Source organism: Pseudonaja textilis, chromosome 4 (assembly GCF_049901715.1).
Source record: "Pseudonaja textilis isolate UNSWEBS1 chromosome 4, rPseTex1.2, whole genome shotgun sequence".
NCBI classification, from domain to species: Eukaryota; Metazoa; Chordata; class Lepidosauria; order Squamata; family Elapidae; genus Pseudonaja; species Pseudonaja textilis.
Window position 1 is genome coordinate 47,521,328 of NC_141993.1, and position 24,090 is coordinate 47,545,417.

General features: G+C 37.3%; 1 protein-coding gene and 1 long non-coding RNA gene across 3 annotated transcripts in view; both read right to left on the bottom strand.

The window, feature by feature from the left end:
- Positions 1-339: 339 nt before the first annotated feature.
- LOC148125818 (uncharacterized) lies at positions 340-5,557 on the bottom strand. Its single transcript, XR_015743506.1, has 3 exons — positions 5,394-5,557; positions 5,136-5,235; positions 340-3,037 (listed from the first exon to the last, which is right to left on the bottom strand). It is a non-coding gene; the product is annotated as an uncharacterized LOC148125818 (long non-coding RNA).
- Positions 5,558-14,129: 8,572 nt separating this feature from the next.
- The window catches only part of WBP1L (WW domain binding protein 1 like), a 40,649-nt gene continuing 30,688 nt past the window's right edge, over positions 14,130-24,090 (bottom strand). For both annotated transcript variants that reach the window (XM_026704692.2, XM_026704693.2), the window contains exons 3-4: positions 17,609-17,770; positions 14,130-16,411 (exon numbers count right to left, since the gene is read on the bottom strand). In XM_026704692.2, the coding sequence (XP_026560477.2) occupies positions 15,669-16,411; positions 17,609-17,770 (905 nt within the window). In that variant the 3' untranslated portion in view covers positions 14,130-15,668. The remainder of the gene's footprint in view (positions 16,412-17,608; positions 17,771-24,090) is intronic.

Here is a 24,090-nt window from a genome sequence, read left to right on the forward strand (position 1 = left end):
GCACTGGTCTGTATGGACTGCAGTTCTTACCACTTTTTAAATCTGCTGAATCTCTGGTTACTATTTTGATCTTGTTGTTTTAGTTTTTGATAGGCTAACAGATCTAGGTATTTGTCTTTCTTCCTTGCATGAATGCATCTTATCATCCAGAATGAATGTATGTCCAGATTTGATCAGAATTTCCATTGGATTTTATATAATAATAATACTTTATTTGCGGTCACAGACCAAAACACAAGTACAACAAAAGAAGAACATGGGAAAATTAATCATGAACAATTGGTCACCAAAAACTTGACTAAGGGGAATTACAGCATTCTCCTCTCTGATGGTTACAGCTCTTTAAAAAAAATTGGAAACCAAAGAAGTGATATATGAGGAGCCATCCCCTAGACAATATAAGAACAAATTACTAACATTGGGTCTTAGATCTGCCTGCATTATACATAGGGCAATATAAAAGGACATGCTCCACAGTTTCAACCTCAGCTCTGTCCCAGAGGCATAGCCGCTTGTTAATCGGGAGCCTCTTAAATTGCCCATCCAGTAGTGCTGAGGGCAGAACATTAAAGCGAGCTAGGGAGAAAGCTCTTCTATACTTGAGAATGGTTAGAGTGTAAAAACAGGAAGCCATCCTCAGTCCATAATTATTAAATTGGCTGAAGATCAGAGTGGAGCAAGTTCTGTTAGCTCTGGCTCGTAGATATCGCAAGTCAATGTCCACAAGCCATTGGACTACCCTAAATTGGGCGTCCTTAAGGCCATAAACTCCCAGCGCATCCCCCGTAAAATCTAGCAGGTGTAATTTCTTCATCAGCTCCCTGTCCCAAAGAGAAATATGAGAGTCAGCAAATGCCAGGGAGAGGTAGCTACCAGGAACTGCCAGAAAGAGCACCCGAAACCACCATTTAAAGGTGTTAATCCACGCCATACATTCGACTGATCGAGTGCCCAGTTCCAGGTACATCGGAGCAAAACCAACACAAGTAGGAAGACAGCCTGGGTTTTTTCAATACAATCCTTGAAGCCCATTATCCATATGGGAATTCCGTAAAGAGTTTGAGTCAAAGTTTTGGCTTTGCAAATACGCAGAGCAGAAGGAATAAACTGGCCTCCTTGGGTATAAAAAAAATCTTAAAATCTGCTGATGACTACAGGAGGCCGAGTTCAGCACCTGGGTTTGATGTCTTGTTCAAGCACTGGTGTTCTGAAATTGAATACCTAAATACTTAAAATGGAAAACCTGCTTAACAGCATTACCATTGATAGCCCAGTTATACAATTTCCAGGCTCTAGAGAACACCAATACTTTGGATTTGTCGTAATTAATAAACAAGTAGTTCTCAGCACAGTAGGACCCAAATGCAGAAAGTAATCTTTTCAGACCTGGCCTTGACAATGAAAGGAGGGCCACATCGCCAGCATAAAGGAGAAGCAGGATCTTCGTAGTTGACAACTTTGGGGCGTGGGACTCAATACGTCCAATGTGAAAGGCCAAGTCAGGTAAGAGGAGGAGCCAGAACACAACCCTGCCTTACTCCATTCTTAATCAGGATAGGATTTGAAAGTTCTCCCTGCAGTTCACACCTGACCTGACTAGAGGTCTGGTTGTACAAGGATCTAATTAGGAACAGAAAAGGTCTATCGATAGAACTTTTGAGCAGTTTTGACCACAGCAATCCCCTAGGGACTGAGTCAAACACTGACTTTTGGTCGATAAAAGCAGTAAAAAGTTTGCCACCTGGTATGGTAGTACCATTGGATTTTTAAATTATAGGTTTAATACCATCTACACATTTATAGATAACATTAGATTCTGTTTATACTAAGTACCAGATATCGTATTAAACCTGCATGCCTGCTTTGGCCATACAAGCATAAAATACAAGGTGCATGTCTACAAAAAGGCTAGGGATTTTTCATATTACTAATACTCTTAATATTTAACTAAATAATGGAGATGGTGAATATAGTACACTAACTGAACATGGGCCTGCCAGATATCTACACTAGTTTTCTGTATTCTTTCAGTAAAACATCAAATTTTAAATATTGAAACAACTGGCTTTAACTTAACAATCTTCAACTTCTCCAAAATTATTCCCAGTTCATTTTCAAGGCATTCACAACATTGGTAATATTTCACATATTTATTAAAAGCATATCCCTCTATTACACCAGAAGCAAAAGATTGCATACATCACATCATTCTTTTCCACATTCTCCAAAATCACCTTGTGACAAGCTGAGCTGACAGCTGACTTTGTGGCTCAAAGTCACAGAGTGAGCATGCAGTGAGTTTCCATTATGGAAAGTGGATATGAACGCATGCAACCATGACACCAACCTATCTTTCAGTGCCATTGCCAAACGTTGGAAGGTGAAGCCACATTCTGTCACACATAGTCAACCATGCTAGATTATGGATTAACAAGGATTAAGCTGTCTCCCCCAACAACTGTTCAGCATATTAAACTCTTTTTCACAATTCCTCATACATTATTACTTTGGAACTCACTAGAGGGTGCCAGATGCATTACTATTTACAACCGAGTCTTATCCCTATGACATACAAATTAGCCTACTGCTGGGATTGCTGTATGTATGCAATGATACAGATTCTCAGAATAAGATGATTTTTTTTTCTCTACCTGTTATGTAAAATAAAACAAGCAGGCCCTTTGCTAGAGCAGCTTCTTAACTGCAACTGACCGAATTGTCCATCCCACAATTCTATCGACAAGACCTCTGAGGCTGGAAAAAAATTGTCCCTCCCCAGCCTGTGTTAATGTAGTCAGCATACACAGAGCATCGTGTGCAGTGGAATATCTAGAATCATGTTACTATCAGTCTTGACAGTCTACCCCTTTTCTTAACTTTTATATGGTGAAGATGATACATTAAATAAAATGTCTATGGAGATTCTCAGTCATCCAGGTCATAGTGGTCACAAAGGTGCTTTTTAAGAGGTAACTGGACTTTCTGGTTTTCCTTTGAAGACATTCCACTTCTCATCCAAGAGCTGAAGAAAAAGCACCTTTGGGATAAAATAAAATAACAGATATATTATGTATTTCTTTTCATAATAAATATTCCCATAACAATGACACAAAATTCATTGTATTTTATTAAGCAATGGTATCTAATCCATATTGAGACAATTAGCCTTTGGTTAAATAATTAATAAGCTTGTCAAATGTTGTATGTGGTTTCATGGCTGTAATATTTTCTAGGATACGGTCCCTCTTCATTCAGGACTGCAAATATATTTCAATATAGAACCAGTTTCTCATTGGAAAGGAACATAAGGTTATATAATGCAGCTTCCAAAGATTCAGCTTCTGACTAAGCCTTTCCCAAACTTTACTCTGCATGGTTAGGCAGGAATTTTGGGAGTGACGATCACTGGCAAGGTACCGAGTTGAAGAAAACCTATTTCTTTGCCAAGTGCTGAGACAGATCCAGGTAAGGTTTCAGACTTCCAGATAAAAAAATCATCTAGATCAGAAATAGCAGCAGTTGACCAAAGATTATGTTGACAAAACAAGTGGGACACCTTATGTAAAGTCTTGGCTTACACCCACACAGACTGAGAGCATGTTTACTGATTAACAAGGAAGATCAGGCTACATACAATGCTGCACAAGGCAACATTTTCTTTAAGCAGAGCAAGAATCTGGATTCTAATGTTGTTTTACTACACATATGTTTAATACGTGCAAAATTACATAGTAGAAGCTCTCTGTGTGTACTTTTTAATTTATAAAGCACCATGTCTGAAACCAGGGAAAAATCTATTTTTTCTTTTGCAACCATAGCTTGTGGATGGTTTGCCATCCAATTGCCAAGAACTTTTCTTCTGAGCATTTGGCATTAAGTCACACACATACTATTATTTCACTAGTCCTTTGAGGGGAAAGGTGGCTTGGCACTTTTGAATTAAAGCAAACACTTTTAAAAATCTTTTATCAGAGAAGTTGACATGCAGTAGCCTAAATTTAAAAAGTGGATAGGAGGGCATTAGCAAGTTATGCTCTTCTACTTTGTGCATAGTGAGGGTGTTTTTTGTGGAATTTGGTTTGAGACCTGAACCAAATGGTGTTGCTTTGCATTCTCCCTCAGTATTTTAAAGTGTATGGCTGTAAAGACATTGAGGGGTGGCTTAAAGCTTTTTTTGAGGGATTGGGCAGTGGCAAGAATGATGGTATGAAAGTGTTCTTCTCTGTGAATGGCCTTTTTTCTCTTTCATGTTTGCTATTAAAAACGGTGAGGGCTGCAGTCTGAATTCCTAGTTTTGTTGTCTGACACTGCTATCTCATTCTCAAACCAAAGCCCTTGATTTTCTCACAGCATTCATAAAATGTAACAGAAAACCATTAGAATTCTATGCATAAAACAAATGAAGTGCACAAATAAAGTATGCTGAATTGCTTTGATTTATGCTGATGGTGCCCCTTACCTACAGGTTTGACCCTGATCACATAAAAATATACCTCACATAGGCCCATTAAACACCAGACTGTAAAAGAAATTTACATGTGACACACAGATATACACACCATATATGTTTAGACATGTTTAGTGTTTAAATTTTACAGCAACGCTCGACATTTTCATGACAAAATGTGTTGAATAGCAAATTCAACAAGTTTTGAAGCAGTCAAGTACCAAAGTACTACTGTATTTCTCACCTGCTCCTGCTCTGAATTGTAATAAACTCTTCCCTCATTGTTCCATTTAATTACAACATCCACAGAATAAAATTCAGAGTGCATGTTTCCATTCTAAGGGAATGGGGTAACAATACACTAAAATTAACTACATGAACAGCATAATGTTGCTGAGTAAAGATAGGAAGATGCTGTTATACCTTGAAAATCTAGGTGTAGATTAAACAAAGAGTATCTTTGAAAAGATTATCCAAAATGTCATAAAATGTTGAGAAGTGAGAAAATTTGCCTTAGTGATTGCACGATCATCATTTTAAAATGTAGCAAAGAAAGAGGTATCTGACTTCTTTGAATTAAAATCAGCCTAGGTGTTTATTTCAACTTAGAGAGAAATAGGTAAAAAAAAAAAACCTTACACTCAATGGCTGATTTCCCCTTTTGCAACTTTTCTTTTCATTTACATACCCAAACATAATCGTGTTCTGTCTCAGAGTTCTATAAGATGCTTAATTTCCATTGGTTAAGTTCATTCTTGGTGCACCTTTCTCATGATACGGCTGCTTTCCTTGGGCCATTAACATGGGATTAAAAAGACAGATTTATTGTTAAGAAAGTAAAAACATTCATTTTTTTCTAGTTTCTATGTTCTAGTTTATACATATGTTCCCCCCCTCCCAAAATACCATTAACATTTGCATCTTCCTATTTTGCACATTTCTTTACCATCTTAGTCGAGATGAAATATTATCTTCTAGGTTTAATATTCAGATTCAGATGTCTCTTTGGCCTGTTTAGTGACCTTGGATGTCCCTTGAGCTGGTAAACACTCCTTCTGAAATCTTGCTGGTGGAATGTTGATCTACAGGACAGTCAAGAAGATTGTGCTGAATCACTTGTGTCAGTATTTATATCCCTAACAGCTGCATCACAGGTTAAATTCTCATAATTCAGCTTCAGGATTCTATCACCTAGCTGTGGCTTGCTGAAGCTCACATTTTGTCAACCACAGTGAGTGCAAGGACATGTATATAAAAATGTCAAGAGGACATTTGCTGGAGAGAAACAAAAAGATTAGAAATTAGAGCTCTCTAGATTTTCAATACTATAACATTAAACAATACCTTAGGTCAATAGTAAGTTATAGATCAAATTAAGGTATAATTCCATAGCTAAGAAAACCCAAATTTCAGATGTGGAACTACTCCATATATGATATTATAATCTGACAGAGACAGACCTCACTTAAGAATAGCAATTGGCATCAGAATCATTTCTATTGCTAACAATGTGGGTTTTCTTTGTTAATTGAGGATCACGGGTTGTTAAGCAAGGATTTCATGTAACTGAGACTTGCAATTTCCTGATAGATTCCAACAAGCAAAGTCAGTAAGACAGGTAGTCACAAATCCTGGATGGCACATGCAGGCTCTTGGGTGAGTTGTATGGATTAGAGGAGTGGGTCAGGGAGGGATGCTGGAATGCAAGCGTGGGTAGAAAAGGGAGGCAATGCTGTATAATACAAGCTGGTTGAAATTCCGGAATCGTGATTATATGACCACAGGGGTACTGCAATGGCCAGAACTTTGAGGACCAGTCATAAGTACCCTTCATTTAGCACTTGCAACTTTGAAGGTTGCTGAAACAAGTATTCATTAACCAAGGATTACCTATAACAGTTTCCTGTCAGAATTAAATTTTTAGATTTACTTTATATCTAAGAAATTATTTGAGGTATCAAACCATACTCCCACAATTTAATTAGCCATTCTTCCAAAGAATGTCAACATACAATGCTAGTTCGATGTACTTTGAACAAATATATGGTTTAGTGAAATTTAATAAGAATATCTCAGTTGCAATGAAATTACAGCCTTCAAAATCTGTGCCATTCTACTATGTATCATACTATGTTGAGTTTACAACATTACCACCATTTAGGAAGAAGGGATCCAAAGTTCCAAACTGTTTGTTACATTTCCAGCAATTTTTTGGAAAAGAAATTATTCAGTTTAGCAATCAAGACTAGAATAGTATACCGACAGTAGAACCAATAGTACCAAATCTAAATATGATGCTCAAAATAAATTTAGTATTCTTCCACTGCAAATCCTATATATCTCCATAACTGTGCTTAGATTGTGCATTCACTTAAACATATAGTCCTTAATAAATCAAATGTAGTCAAGTTTTTCAATGCTTGATTCTTGTTTCTATAGTTTTCTTCTTGTTGTTATTGTAGCACTTTTATTTGGAGATAACTGAAATCAATTAAATGTGGAACTTTGTATGCTAAGACAGAATTCCCCAACTTTCTGGTTTTGCAGACCAGAGGGATAGAGAGGGATGGTTCTGCGTGAGTGGCTGGCAAGTGCGCCCCATTTGTGCAAGTGGAAGCAAGCGCACACATACTCGCATGCTGCGTCTGGCATCCAGTTCCAAACAGCTCACAGCTCAGTAGTTGGGATCCCCTGCGCTTCCATTAATTTTTGTTCTATTAAAATCTTTTAACCTAAATACAGTGTTTTTCCACTGAGCAAATTTCTTAAGAGTCTTCATTTTCATAAAAGGAAACTTTTAATAATGAAATGAGAGGCAGGGGGAATATACCCTGCCATCCTGGACATTCATCTGAAGTATTAATTTTATATTCACAATAACCACCACTTATATTCATTGTTTTAAACTGTCTCTGCCAAATAAGTTTTGAAAAGTTTATATCTCCAACTGAGTTGTTTAAATAATACTTTTTTATAACTGATTTCTTCTGACCAGTGGTGGGATTCAAATTTTTTTACAACTGGTTCTGTGGGTGTGGCTTGGTGGGCGTGGCATGGCTTGGTGGGCATGGCAGGGAAAGGATACTGTAAAATCTCCATTCCCACCTCGCTGACCTGCTTTCCAGCTCCATTTTCCTGTGCAGGGCAACAAAAGACCCAGCCGATCAGCTGGGACTCGGGAGGCAGAGAATGGATGGGGGCGGGGCCAGTCAGAGGTAGTAGTTGCCAGTTCTCCAAACTACTCAAAATTTCCACTGGTTCTCCAGAACTGGTCAGAACCTGCTGAATACCACCTCTCCTTCTGATATAAGTGTTTTATTTAAAACTGATTTAGAGTAGTACAAATTCTGATAATGTAGTTTACTTAGCAGCAGGAAATACTGCATGCCTAATCAGGAGTGCTGCTTAAGTTTTAATTTGCCCTTTTATTTTAAAAATGGTTTTGTGTAAGCGACCTTTGGAAAACTTAATGCCAAAAAGTTCCCTTGAACTTTTGGTTTTCATTATTGACTTCAATTGCTAACATTTGTACATATTTTAAAATGACTTCTGATTTGGTATCATGAAATGACTTGTTTAAACAGTGAGACAACCATTAATTTTTACATTTTTGTAGCTTGTTGCATAAAGAATAGAGTTGGTTAAGTTATTGTTCTGTGGTATCTTGAGAACAAGGATTCTATTCCTGAAGATAAAATCCTAAAAGTACGGCTTGATCAGTAAGTATAGAAAGAAACCTAGTTTTCAGCATCACAAACTGGCTTTACCTTTTAAGTAGAATATTCCAATGAGAGGGAATTGGAAAACTTGAGGTTTACTTTCCCAGTTTTTGTTTCCATTAAAACAAAGATGCATTTAATGTTCTCAGCAATCAGTATGCCTGCTTTTATATGTCAAAAATGAAGTATATACATACCAAATCTGAATTATAAAAATACAGACAGCCACTAGATGGCAGCAAAGAGATAGGATTTTTTTTACAACTTTTCAAACTATTTTCACTCCAAATATTGCTGCTTTCTGGGTTTAGATATATTACAGTAGCTGCCTAATGTTTAGCCCGATTCAGGAATCTACATCAATGTTGCTAATCAATATGTATATATGTGGCTGAGGTTGAACCACGGAGTCCTTGATGCTCTCTGAGCATGGCTGTTTTCTCGCAAACATTACCTAACTAGGTACCATCATCAGTGTTTGTGAGTATGGTGTTGCTCCCTGTTTATATACAATAACTTGCTCTGCCAGTGTGTTTTTCTCTCTGGTAATTTCTTGATTGGGGTAATGTTGTCTGCTTGATTCTCTCTCTCTCTCTCATAATAGGCCCATCCACCGCCTCCCACCTGTGATTAGCTCTATCATTTACTTCAGACATGTTAATCGATGGTGGCTTAACTCATATTGCTTCCTCCCTTGAGGATGAGCAGCCTAAGCGGGGCATGATAGGGAAGGAAGCAATATGAGTTAAGCCACCATCGATTAACATGTCTGAAGTAAAAACAATAGAGCTATCACAGCTGGGAGGTCGCTGGATGGGCCATTATGCGTGCAATGGCTAAATTAATGATGCATAAAGGTGAATATCTCTTCAATGGTCATTTTTACACTGATGATGTTAACAGAGGCTAACAAAAGCTAAGTGGATAAGTTCCAGAGACTGATTTCTGGCTACTAATTTCTTACTCTTCTGCCAAACCATAAATCATGGTTTATAATCCAAGGGCTAGGTTTAAAATTAATTCAAAATCAAATAAGTCCCATCACACAATCCACTCCTTGGATATGGCCTTGATTAACTATGAAACTCTTAACTTTTTACAGAACAGCAATGTAATTTACTCTGCCTCTATTATGTAGTGAAGGAAGCTGTATCAAAAATATTGGTGTTTGGCAACTGTGCTATAAATTTATTCCAAAAACACACAATCACAATTTACATAGAGCCAATGAGTCAAAAAAAAAAAGTCAAAATAAACTTGCTCAATACTCCTAGCTAAAATTATTAGCTATTTCATAAGGTAACTAAATACCTGTAGCTAAACTTCCCACTGTATGGACTTTTTTCCAGCATCTTGTGGATTATAACCTTTTATCAAAAGGTCAGGAACAAGTTTTCTAGCTTGTCTCTTTCTTACACAACTGCCTGCAATTTCCAAAAAAACAGTAGCTCTTCCGTAGGCAGGAAGGAGGTTGGGGGAATTTGTCTTTTGCTAACTTCATTCCCAACAGTATCGCAGGACTTCAATACATCTGCAAGTTATTCAAGGCTGAAGGAAAATGGGAAGCACTGCATACTTAAAAGATTATAGTTTGGAAAGAAACTGAAATATGGGATCGCTTGTTCAAGCCCATCAAGTCTTTTTCTCAACCCATTAAATAATGTAGGATTTATCAACCTTTCATTCAGTAACATAGGAAGCAAATTCAAATATAGAAAAAGGAAGCATAATATTCCTCTGATAATTTCTTTGCAAGAATTACATTTTTTTTCTGGGCTTGGCCTTTGAAAAGAACATCCATCCAAGGTTTTTGAAACAAGCAATGCACACTTCAGCATTTCCTGTAATACAAGAAACTTGGAATCACTCTTCCAAGGGTTATGTAACTTTGCATCTTAAAGATCACATATCAAACTAAAATGCATTTAAAACTATTTTCAGATTTAGCTCTGCTAAAGTTTGCTGCATACACAAATTAATCTTGAATCACTTTGTATCAGAACTTGTGCATTTTTAAGGTGCTGCAATATTGTTTTTATAAACTAAGTTCCTCAGAAAGAGGAAAATATTTCCAATTGTCAATAGAAATGAGAAACCTAATTTTTCAAAGTAGTTCCACAAGTACAGAGGACATGATGTGGAGAGTAAATGAATTTTATACGACTGCCTAAAATCGGGGCAAGCCATAATTGCAAGAATTGCTACATCTGCCTTATAAACAGCTCCTTAATGTTGTGAAGGGTGTGTCTCTCTTCCTTGGCAGCAGTTGACTTGTTGATACAGAGGAGCCTCCCAAATCAACGAGCAATCAACAATAGCCTGTTGTTTTGTATAAGGAGAGGGTGAGTATGCGTCAGACACCTGGGATAATTCTCCCCACATTATATAACAGACCCAGGGGACATATCAAGCCATGATAAAAAGAGGGTTATTTTCTTCCAGCCAATGCAGAAAGACAGCAATAGGGGATTGGAGAATAATGCTAAAATACCTGTAGGCTCTCTAAACTGGGCATATGGCCAAGTGAACTGGAAAAACATTCACCCTCAGAACACAGCTGCTCTTTGATTACAAATAAACCCAGAAATAAATTCTCGGCTCATGTTTCAAATGTACTGATGAGGGTTTGGCACTGAGGAAGTTAAGAGCTGCTTTGCTTACTTACCCTTAGATATGTACACTAAGCATAAATTGCCTGGAGCATACATAGGAGAATTTGGCACCTTTTGGATGAGCTTAGATTTCCTTCACTTGGGCTTTCCAGAAGTAACAGCCACTTGTACTGTCATCAAAAATCATTCAAAGAACATATTGCATTCTATATTATTTCTCTGTGATTCTAAGGCCCCTCTATGATTCAAATGCAATACAAATATGTTGTAAAGATCAAAATGATTTATCTTGATGAACATGCAATAAAAGCGCAAGTAAGGCAATCAACATTAAGTGTATACTTGCTCTACATTTGGGGGAGAAAGCTTTAGCAATGCCTTAACTGAAAATAGAAAAGAATTTGGCATTAGGAACTAATTACATTAACTTAGTGACTGAGTTGACATTTCATACCAAGCCAAACTCTAATTCATTTGGGCTTATGTTAGCAAGTGTGAAACCAACCTCCATAGCTATCTCAAAGCAAAAATCCATTTGAAAATGTTTCAACTACTTTAGTTAAAATGACTATTGGACACAAAAATTATAAAAATATGCATTGCAAGAAGAAAAATATGCTTTTCTTCCTTTTCATAATATATACTAACCAATGAGAGTCATGGGTTAGAGATCCTAAAGCATATTGCACAATGTATAATCTATGAAACTTCTGGTTATTGGTAGAAATTAAAATTTTTAGAACAACGTTCACTTGATTTCTTCAGCCCTTTTCAACCAGATGCTATTTGCTATTCCCAAAATACCAGATTGTTATTGGTATTTTAATTCTTAACTTCTAACTCAATACTAGTTTTCAGAGGAAAATAGTTAAATTACAATCTTTGGAAAAATGAGATTAAATGATAAGTTTTTGTAAAACAACAGTAGTTATTTAGTTTGGGGTTAATGTGCAATTAACACAATAGAACATTTTGTCTCATATGTACAGAACATGACAGAAATAGTTCAGTATAAGATGGTTATAACTGTTTTGTTGCTGGGAATACTGTTTGGGAGGTAAAATCTGGTTTGGGTTTATCTGTTATTTGGATAGAAATCTGCAGGAATGCCAATATAACTAGAGTAATAAGGTCATTTTGTATTTCCAAGACATTATGTCAAGACATTATAAATGTGTATTTCTTATGTTCAGGAAGATGGCAAAAATATTACAGCATAAAGCAGTTTTTCAATTCCTGGAGTTTTTTTATATTTCTAGGGTTTAAAAAACATCTCATAAAAAGTTGCCAGTACTAACATTATGATTTTATAAAAGAAGATGGTTGGATATCTTTACTGCTATACCAAAAAGATATTTTGGTACCAATTTAGGAAGGCTGTGTTAGATAAATACATTGCATAAATTGAGTATATTAAAGCCTATTGATCATGACTGCTATATGGAATTATCATTTTTATAAATACTATTCAGTTTGAAACTCTGAAAAACTGTTGCTTTCAAAACCAGTTTGTAAACAGTTACAAAACATGTTCTAGGAAAAAAAGATGTTGGATTTGCAAATATTTTTCTGATTTAGAAGTGTTCTTACAGAATGATTCCTAAGGTTTCATTTTTGGAAGAAGCAAACAGCAAAATACCATACAATCTGTTCTTCCTAATACAATCCTAAGGTTTCATTTTTGGAAGAAGCAAACAGCAAAATACCATACAATCTGTTCTTCCTAATACAACTACAGATTATATATATATCTGTAGTTGTATTAGGAAGAACAGATTGTATGGTATTTTGCTGTTTGCTTCTTCCAAAAATGAAACCTTAGAAATATATTAGCCAAGTATCACTCATACATCACGAAATCTTCATAACTATAAAGCCTACAAACTTGAAATTTGGCACATATGTTCCTCTTGAGCTCTTGGTCCTAAAAAAGAATTTTCTGAAATGACCATCAGATCATTACTATTTCTTAATACAGTAATTAACCTGCTCTGATGCTAGGGAATTCTACTCCCCCTCCCCACCTAAAAAGAACTCTGTCCCAACTGCCAGTTGCCTCACAAGATTGTGGAACAACAGTAGGTAGCAATCTTCACCATCACGCTCCATTATCCTGTAGCTGTAAAAGTTAGCAGCAGACACAGTCTTCTTGAGAGGACCCTTGGTCTTTGCGTCGCACTGAGGTATATTGATATAATAGCCATCTTATCAATAGCAGAACATCAGAGGGTACTGGCTGCTTACAGTACTAAACATCAGTACCTCACCAAAATGTCTATGCCTTCCATCTATGCAACTGCTTCTGGACTCAAGATGGCGGTAGTGATATTCCCTTATAAGTTTCAGTCAACGACCACCACTGAGCCAATGGATTGTGAACCGGATTTCTCTCTCTCTCTCTCTCTCTCTCTCTCTCTCTCACACACACACACACACACACACACACACACACACACACACACACACGGAGGGAGAGGGGGAGAGATGACTTGATAATGCATTTTCTCAAACAACTATCTGCTACATTCTCATTTTGTATTGTGGATACAGCATTTTGTGTATACAAATATAGCACTTAACATATACTATAATAATTGTAGTCTTATTAGGAAATAGAATCAAATCTCACAGAGTACCAGAGTGTCTTACCATCTTACAGGTTAGTTTGTGATTTGCTTCAGTACTGCTCTCTTCAATTATTAGGCCAAATGATATATGCATAAAATGGCTGGATATGGCTCTAAAGTCCATAATAGCGCAGGTACGCACCAAAAGACCAGAATGTAAAACAGCTTTGATGCAAATGAAATTCTATCCATCCCAATTGTCCATTTCCATTAATTAACTATATATAAATCATGATAGCTAGTAATGTTCTATCTAGATTTTTCTGGGTATGAAATTAAACTCAATGTCACCAAGCAATTTAATGTAATGCAATTCAAACCATAAAGTTACAGTGGGATTTTGATCACTGATGAACAAATATTAAAACAAATAACATCAGGTTTCTTTTCTACTTCTGCATAATTCATAAATAAATAAAAATATTCTTCCAAAAGTAAGACATTTGATATCAACTTATTTGCCCTGGTTTTCCCATGGCAGTAAGCAAGATGTGAAGAATAGTCTAGTGAAAAGGTGCAGCTCTGGCTTCTACAGTATTGCTATTTTCACTGTATAGCTGTATATAAATGGATATCTGCTACTGACAGTATATCTGTTAAGCATTAAGTTCTATCTACTTTACTCTGTATTATGATCAGAATTCCTTGATCAAATGTAAACAAAACATTTTTCATTGTGATGTTTCTGTTCTATTTTTTCCCAAAGAAAATGAAACACAAGGAATTATCAGAAAAAAGGCATTATATTTGGGTTTACACCATATTTCAAACCAATTTTGGTTCAAACAATCAAATCTGAAAGTCTATTTTATAACAATAAATGACCCAGACAACCGTAATTCAAGAAAAAGGGAAAGGGGAAAATAAAAAGAGATGTCCATCACACTTAATATAGAAACCAAGGGTTGGTCTCTTCCACAGGAACACTCCGAGGAATGTTAGTTTCAGTTGTTCTGAGTTTCTTCCCCTTCCCTTTGGTGGTGTTACTAACAAAACTTCCATTGTTTGGTTAAAGCAAAGCAACAGTCTTTTTTTTTTCCTGCAGTCTTACAGCAGCAAATTTCATCTTACCAGTAGGAAACACACATGCAGACACACACACACACACACACACACACACACACACACACACACACACACACATACTCACATACATTGTACAGTAGCCTGTGCCGCTTTCAAGAGAGCGAGACACAGACACTCAGTTCTTTTAAGTGGTCACTTGTTAGAATCATACTAACTTTTGGACTAAGGAAAGAAAATACTGCACAGGTCTTCCACATTAATGTTGCAAATTATCCATTTGCAATGAATTGATTTCTCCATTTGTTCAAAAAGCATCGCTGAAATCTGAAGGCACCTGAAGACAGCCCTGTTCTTTTGTATGTTTTGGTTTTGTCATTTTTAACTAGTGTGCTGGTCTGAAATTGCAACGCCCCTGTCCTTTTGCACTGCAGCATACTAGTTGCAAGTTACGTAAAGACCAAGTACTGGAAAAGGAGAACTTCTTCAAGGAGTCTCAACCTATAGCTACACATTTGCCTTAAAAATAAAATAAAGGGCAAAATGTCTGAAGGCCCCTCTTGCATAAATGCTGTGTTTTTGGCTAACGGTTTTGTTTTTGAAAGAAACTGGTCCTTTACCAGCTTCAAGAAGAAAACATTTATTACAGACTGTTGTAATCAAAATGCACCAGAGATGCATTCTATTGGCTAAAAGCAAAAACCGTAACAACCCGGTCTTTGGGGAGTTTATTTCAACTTCTCCATAGTACCTAACTTCTCCATACTACCTAAACGTATTGCCAGGGCTATCAAATGCCACAGGCTTTGGGAAGACACCTGAAAAGGGGGGTGGGGGGGAATACACTAATAAGACGGGCGGGGGGAAGAGAGGGGTGTAAAACACTAGTTAGTACTCCTTGTTCTCACTAGTTTAAAGTTTCTGATCAGAACATAAAGCAGATCCTGAAAACTTTTAAGGTGACAACCAACCAAATAAACCATCACCAAAATCAGCAATAGGAAGTGTTTTTCCCCTTTTCTCTCTATATAAATGATCACACTTTAAATCAAGTCTCTAACCAGTCAGAGGACAGAAGAGGCAATTTTAGCACAAAAAGAAGAAAAGAAAAGCCTAAACACATCTGCCCCCTTCTGAACAGATTTTAAATTATTCCCATAGTTACATCTGAAGAAAAAGATGAACCAATTTGGTTTTGGTTTTATTTATCATTTTGTAGATCTTCCCTTCTGATGTTGTTTTAGCTGGGAGATGTATTGGTATAAGAGTTTGGAGAGTCCTGCTCATTTATGGTGTTCAGGAGCACACACACAGGTTGTCTGGAGAGGTGGTGATGGTTGTGCTCTCCATGCTGTTCATCTGAAGCACTGACAAGCCCTTCTTCCTCATCTCCATGGGGTGGATGGCCACTGCAACTATCACAGAAGTCCATGGATCCATCATCAATGAACCCATCTAACTCCTTGAGATCATTATCATGGTGGTCCTGGTTACAGATACAGATTTCAATGCCTGAATCTCCGGTAAACCTTCGGTGTCTGCCTGGTGTCTTGTCTTTAGCATCTGAAAAAGCACTGTTTTGATCTAAGCTTTCTGAGTTGTAATCCTTAAGCAATTCTTCCTTGCACTCTGGCTCCTTATCAGAAGTAGATACATGGTCAACCTCATCTTCTAATTCCATTCTGCTGCTGGAATTCCTTGGTTCACCACATGTTGCTTTGGAAGTTGATCGTTCAACTGGTGGACTGGAGGATTCCGAATGCCCGATGCTTGGAGAGGCAGTGCTGTCCATATTTTCATTATTGCTTTCTGCTCCTGACAGCGTGCCTGCCTGAGCTGGCTGTAGGTTTCTTGTATCTGGTGCTGTACTGCCATTGCCAGGTGGAATGCATTGCTGATGTAAGGCACTATATGGTGGGGGAGGGGTTGGAGGTCGATTCACCACTTCCTCATAGGGAGGTAGTAAATAATTTGGCAAAAATCCTAAATGGGGAGGTAGGGAGGACAAGTTACTTCCATATTTCTATATAGATGAAATCTAAATCACATTGAAATCTAAATTACAAGACACATTTTGTTCTATATAAGTACATTTCTAGCTATTTTATTTTTTACAAAAATCTCAATTTCTTACTTTATTTAGGAAGTAACAACTGCTTATGCTGTAACATGCAGGCAATATTCAAACCCAGAATTCATACAAGCAATTTAAGTGGCTTTTAATACCAGTGATGCTAAATTAATTATCCGGCTCATGACTAAACAAAATTCTGGAGAGGAAAAGAAAATATATAGATATCTTACCATCTATTGTAAAACTAGAGATCCCTTTAACTACGGTATTTCTCAGAAATAAACTTGACATGTACCTTCCCTTTACTTACTTTTTCTTTCCATATTTCCCTTTCTTACCCCTTACCAAATTTAACACTGATATCCTGCAGATATTTGGGGTCATAGTTCTCATAAACTGTGATATTATATGGGATGTATAGTAATTGCACTGAGGAACACTGGAAATTCTCAGACTGCCTGCTCTTGATTTACTAAATATATGTCTACATTTTTTAGTAAAACACAGATAGAAAAGTGGCATCAGACACTATTACAAATACTAATAACAACAGATCTCAAATATCTAGATCCTTTTGCATTCTAGTGATATACGGCAGCTCCTTTTTATAATAGCTCCATGACACTGATGTTGTATTAGTCACAGAGGGAAAATATTAAAAAAATAAAAACAGCTCAGCTTTTATTACTGCTACTGATTTTGTTCAGACTAATCAGCAAATATGCTTTTTGTTCCTTTTTACAGTAGATCTGAAAGATAATTCAAAAAGAAATATACCTTTACCATGCTTGATACAAAGTTAGCTCATGGTTTTATCTTTGTTTTTCAGTCAGTCACCTATACAACTTAAATTTTGCCTACATCAATAAAGGTTAGCCAGCTTCAACTAGAACAGTCAAATTGCTAGAAAGGATAGGGTGCAGTCTCTCAGGATATTATTAACCTGCACTCTCTCCTTATCAACCAACCTTTCTGTACCATTCCTGTCACTTTTTGTTTTTTTTTTTGGGGGGGGGGGAACCCTCTTGTAGTCATGTCTCCTCTCAATATAGCAATATTTTGGTCTTGGTCTTTGAAGACAGCTACTCCTTGCATGCAGTACATACGGAAATAAAATGGCAGGCTGGAGTAGTTATGAGCTTCACGGTAAGCAATCAAGTTAATTTCATGTTGCCTTTGTTGTGCCTGAAGTCTGTGTTTGGCGCGTCGGTGGTGGCAGACACAACAACAACTCAAAATGATGATGATCGTCCATACTAGCCAAAACCCTATGGAAAAAGAAAAAGGAGAAAGGGAAAGTAAACTTTATTCAGAATATTTCTTCTTCAGAAGAAAAGCTTTATCTATAACTACTGCATATGTGCGTAACCATTTGCAGTGAGTCTGTATCTGTCAATAAACCAACTGTCGGGAGACATAAATAGAAGCAACATGCAGAGTTACCAGTTATTTTTACATATTTATTCCAGTCAATTGTAAATAAAATCATCACAAAGAGTAAAATTGAAGACTTGAATGAAAGTGGCCTGTGGGAAGCCCCCAGTTGATACCATGGAGGTCAAGTGAAAACTATTGTTTCTGACAGAAAACTGAGCATATTTTAAGGCTGACTTCATGACAAGATTAAAAAAATTAAGTATGAATGGGAAAGAAAGATGAAATAATTAAAGACATTAAATATATGGTTATTATAAAAAACATTGTACTTTAATTTTGTTAAGAAATAACAAAGTATCCTTAAACTAGTAAAACACTCATGATAAATAGCCAAAATTACCAGAAATTTTGTTTTCCATTTATAGAATGGAAATACTATTAAAAAATCCCAATATTTAACAGAGGGGAGGGAGGGAATGGAGAATATCATCGAAGGGTTATAGCTAATGTTGAAAACGAAAGCTGGCTGAGTGACTTTGAATCAGTCATTTTCTTTCAGCCCAACTCACTTCACAGGACTGTTGTTGTGGGGAAAAAAGGAGAGAGAAGTATAGTTGCTGCCTTGAGTTTTTTTAAAAATTATAGAATGTATGTATGTATGTGTGCATGCAGATTTGTTTTTTTCCTTCTTATAATAAAGCCTGAACTTGAGACATGGGTACAGCTAGGTTCTGAGCAAAGAAAAGTACTTTATATTTTACATAAAAGATAATTTAGGGAATGAAGATTTATTTATATAATCTTAAGAAAAATGAGAACTGTAATCAAATTGGTACATAATACCATCTCTGGTGGCTATGCTCATTTAGTTACTCATTTAGGGCAAAGGTTTTGAGGAAATTGGTAAAATTACTCAGAAATCTGTGTCAATTAATTCAACTATTTTTTTTTCATTGCAACTGTAGCATAAAAAATAATTCTATTGTTTTCTATTAATTGCAAGCTCTCCCATTGCAAAACCCCGAAATGTGAGAAATCTCTTCCTTTGGATCAATAGTAACTAAAATATGGAAAACAGTGTTGGCTGAAAAAAATACATAAAAGCAAAGAACCTTTAGAAATTAGCTTTGGAAACCAAAACTAATTTTAGTTTCCAGTGCTTTAGGTTTTTTTCAAAAAATATCTTCTAGTTGAACAGCTTCATCTAAAACTATGCATTTCTGAGCAAAACCATGAAGTGCTTATATTCAGTATTTCTTGATAAAATATGAAGAAAAAAAGCACATTAAATTCATTGTCTTAAGGTACATAGTACAGCAACATTTCCTTTTTGAAAGATAAGGCAAATTCATGGGGGAAAAATACAACCAGAAGGCAACTTTTACATATACTTCATTCAAGTTGAGTAGCTAATAGGACACAAGTTTCTTTCTTGTAATATCATCTGGCTTTGTAATTTTTCTGAACTACAGTTGAAATTTTCATTTCTTCTTAGTGTAAGCTTTGCTGTATTGTGACTAAGCTAACAATGTAGAAAATGGTGGGATCTCCCCTCTGGTCTCCATACGGCTGTGTATGGATTGGCAGAGCAAACAGAACAGCTGCATTGGCTAAAGCAGGAAGTTCATTTCTCACTGAGCCAGTGTGTCACTGGCAATCTGCAGACATGTTGTAGGGTTGTGTGCGGTTGCAATGCTGGCTGTAGAGAGAGATTTCACACTTTTATTTCCAAAAAATCTGCATGTGTGGTCAAGTCAAACACGCTGGTAGCTTCCGAGTAAAGCAGAAAAGGATTCTGAAAGCACCTGACTCAGGTGGTGGGTGTGTGTGTGTGTGTGTGTGTGTGTGTGTGTGTAAACTGTGAGGGAATCAGCTGCTACTGCAGTGGTCATAATTGGGACCAATCTTCTGTGCTTTATTGTCAACCATCACATCGCCATCAGGTTTTGACAGATAGCTCACCTACCATTTTAGCCATCTATAAGAATTTCCCTCCCCACCCACATTAGGGAGAAGATAATGATTTTTCCCTTATCGGGAGGAAAATCCACCAGCCACTGCACATTAACTTGCCCTGCAGTAAATTATTGGAATACTCAGTAGTCTCATTACCAATGCAGTATATATAGCCCATTTATTTTGACACAAAAGATTATTCTAGTATACTTTAGATTATTCTATTATCTACTAGAAGAAAGCAGTAGCTTCTGTGGTGGCTCCTTGGTTGCGCAGTGGTTAGAATGAAGTATTGCAGGCTAATTCTGCCGGCTGCCAGCATTTTGATCCTGACCAACTCAAGGTTGACTCAGCCTGTGTCGATATTTTTCCTCAAAATATCTCCCCCCGATTGGCATATGAAGATTCTACTCAAACGTCTGTTCTACAGCAACAGATAATAAAGGATGAAACAGAAACATCTTTAAGCAGACAAAAATGTTTCTCCAACGTAAAGAGTCAAAGCAAAAAGTTCACTGAGAGAAGAGCCTTTTATCCTCTACTCAGAATGGAAAAACATGTTTTCTTTTTCACTGTTCAAAAACAGGAACAGAATAGTCTGCCCAAGAGTTCACAGTAAACTTGGGTAGGTGCCACTGCCTCACTAGCAGCGAGTCTCAGTATAGCCAAATCAACTGCATAACAAATAATTCCTTTCCCTTTCCCTAGAACCATATCTTTGCCTTCCAATTAGAGGTAGTCCTTGACTTATAACAGTTCCTTTAATGACCATTCAAAGTTACAACAGAACTGAAAAAATATGACTTATAATTGTTTTTTACAGTTATGATCTTTGCAGCAGCCCCATGATCATGAGATCAAAATTCAGATGCTTGGCAACTGGTACATACTTATGACCGTTGCTGTGTCCCACAGTCATGTGATCATTTTTTTGCGACCGTGTGACAAGCAAAGCCAATGGGGAAGCCAGATTCACTTAACAACTGGGTTACTAACTTATCCCCTGCAGTGATTCACTTAACAAGTGTGGTAAGGAAGGTCATAAAATGGGTCAAAACTCAGTTAACAAATGTCTCACTTAACAACAGAAAGCTTGGGCTCACTTGCGGTCGTAACTACCTTTATCTTACTCAAATCTAACAGATTAGCTGTGATAAAGAATGAAGAGCAAGCAAGTGAAGAAAATGGGCAAAACATTTTATGGTGAATTAAATAAGGGCCTGCTTCAAGTTTATCCTGCTTTTTTTCTTTTCCTTCACGTCAGCCTTGTCTCCTGGTGTCTGCCTGGATTGAGTCCCTACCATTTTCTTGCCAAGATTTCAGAAGTTGTTTGCCACTGCCATCTTCCTAGGTCTAAGAGAATGTGACTGCCTCAAGGTCACCCAATTGGCATCATGCCTAAGGTGGGATCAGACCACACGTCTTTCTTTCTCCAGCCTGTTGTTTTAACCACTACACGAAGTTGGCTGTCTGAGGTTTATCTTTAGATATTAACTTTTAAGCTGCAAAGTCTAAGGGACTGAATTGAGATAAATAATTACCACTTACACTCTTATCCTACAAGTATAATGGCCTAGTCTACAAAATGGTATTAAAAGTGTATTTGAAGTGCTTACTTAAAGTTATTTACCAAACATACATAGACAAGCACACACATATACTGTATCTGTATCTGTGTGTGTGTGTGTGTGTGTGTGTGTGTATATACACATACATATACATACATACATACATACATACATACATACATACATATGAACACAATACAGAAGCCTGATGATGGCAGATGAGATTCTGCCGAAACGTTGCTACAACTTTAAAAGCACAACTACAATGACATGGGAAAATACCCAAACAAAGCTGAATACCATACACGTCAGTACCCGTGAAAACTTAAGAAAGAAAGAAAGAAAGAAAGAAAGAAAGAAAGAAAGAAAGAAAGAAAGAAAGAAAGAAAGAAAGAAAGAAAGAAAGAAAGAAAGATATTTATTTATTTATATATTTGATATTGTGACTTGGAGGTCTGAGCCTGCCTTGTTAGAAGATACAGACTTAAGCAATGAGGAAGAGAGGGATTTGGCCTCAAGATTTGACCCTGCTTTGCTGGAAGACACAGACTTGAGCCAGGGGGAAGAGGAGGATTTGGCTCTGAGGTTTGAGCCTGCTTTGCTGGAGGATTCGGAATCATCTTCCTCCCCAGGACCTTCCTCCCTGCTTGTGCCTCAGGTGTCAGCAGATAATCAGGAGAGCGTAGCGGAGCCTCTGACTCAGGAATGTTGGTTTGATGCAAGGCAAAGACGTAGACATAGACGTGAAATGCAACGTAAAAGGAAATGTCAAATCAGGGACTGAGATGAGAGACTGACACGCCCCTCAGGAAATAAAAGGGGGCGTGTTAGCTCTGAATCCTTGTTCGGGACAATTTGTTTATTTGGGATAGAAGCTTTGACAAATTCTCTGTGCGGCATTTGCCTTTGATTTATGGTCTTGTCTTGTTATCGGACTTGGCAGGCAGCTTTTGGAAGACTGCCAAGGACTTCTCCAGTCAAAGGAATTTAACTCTGTCGTTCCTAGTCCTGTCTGTTTATATTCCTTCGGAAACTTGGACTCTCACCTCGTGGTCACGGGTGAGACAGTATATATATATATATATATATATATATATATATATATATATATATATATATATATATATATATATATATATATGGTATTCAGCTTTGTTCGAGTATTTTCCCACGTCACTGTAGTTGTGCTTTTAAATGACATGGGAAAATACCTGAACAAAGCTAAATACCATTCATGTAAGTACCAGCAAAACTTAAAAAAATATATATATAAATAAAATTTGTTTTCTGAGGTTCTCGCGGGTATTTGTATGTGGATCTTTGGTTGTTCGGGTTTTCTCCCGCGTAAGATTTGAAGTATCTAGCAGCGTTTGATGAAGTCTCATTCATCATCTTCAGGCTTCTGTCTCCGGCTCTGTGCTTCTCAGAGTGATGTGAGATTGCAGCTGCTTCTTCCTTTTAACTGCTAGTGGGGTGGGACTTGATTGGGTGGGGGCTTGGCTGTGTTCTGATTGGGTGGGGTGTGTTCTCATTGGTAGGGGTTTTGGCTGTGTTCTGATTGGTTGGGGGGTTAGCCGTGTTCTGATTGGTTGGAGGCGTGTTCTGTTCAGGTGGGGGCTTGGTTGTGCTCAGGTTAGTCTTAGTTGAACAGAGTTCAACTTAGTTGAACCTCATGAACAGACGAGTACCTAACATGAAGAAGGACACCAGACCCACACCCATGAGAGCCACACAAGATGCCACCACCACACTTCCATGTAGAAAACAGACTCACACCCACTCAGAAGATGAGACACGACCATGGACCAGAAGCTGCACTGCAGCTGCATCACTACCCACTTCAAACCCCTCCGAGCCATACATGAAGCAAACCGACACCCACTATGAAGATGCAGCACGACCACGAACTCGAAGCCAAACAGCAAGATCACAGCTCACCAACTCAAATCCCCCAGCAACTAAGACTAACCTGAGCACAACCAAGCCCCCACCTGAACAGAATACGCCTCCAACCAATCAGAACACGGCTAACCCCCCAACCAATCAGAACACAGCCAAACCCCCTACCAATGAGAACACACCCCACCCAATCAGAACACAGCCAAGCCCCACCCAATCAAGTCCCACCCCCACTAGCAGTTAAAAGGAAGAAGCAGCTGCAATCTCACATCACTCTGAGAAGCACAGAGCCGGAGACAGAAGCCTGAAGATGATGAATGAGACTTCATCGAAACGTTGCCTAGATACTTCGAATCTTACGCGAGAGAAAACCCGAACAACCAAAGATCCATATATATATATATATATAATATCTATCTATCTATCTATCTATCTATCTATCTATCTATCTATCTATCTATCTATCTATCTATATATGCAGAGACTTAATATAAAAGAACAAGTTGAATAAAGTTTAAATTCTGTTTCACTGTCTTTAAAAAACAGACATTTTCATTTTAAACAATAGGACAAGGAAGATAGGTTGTTAGACATATTTTGGGAGAAGTAATACTAATGTGGACCTCATATATTTGTAATGGGCCAGGAAAGACAATCACCAGATTTCAGTAACACAACCTTTTGCACCAAAAACACTGCTGACCCATCAGAGAAAAACAGCTATCTAGATGGATTAAAAATAAATCTGAAACATACACAATTCACCTATTGAATTGCATAGGATTCAG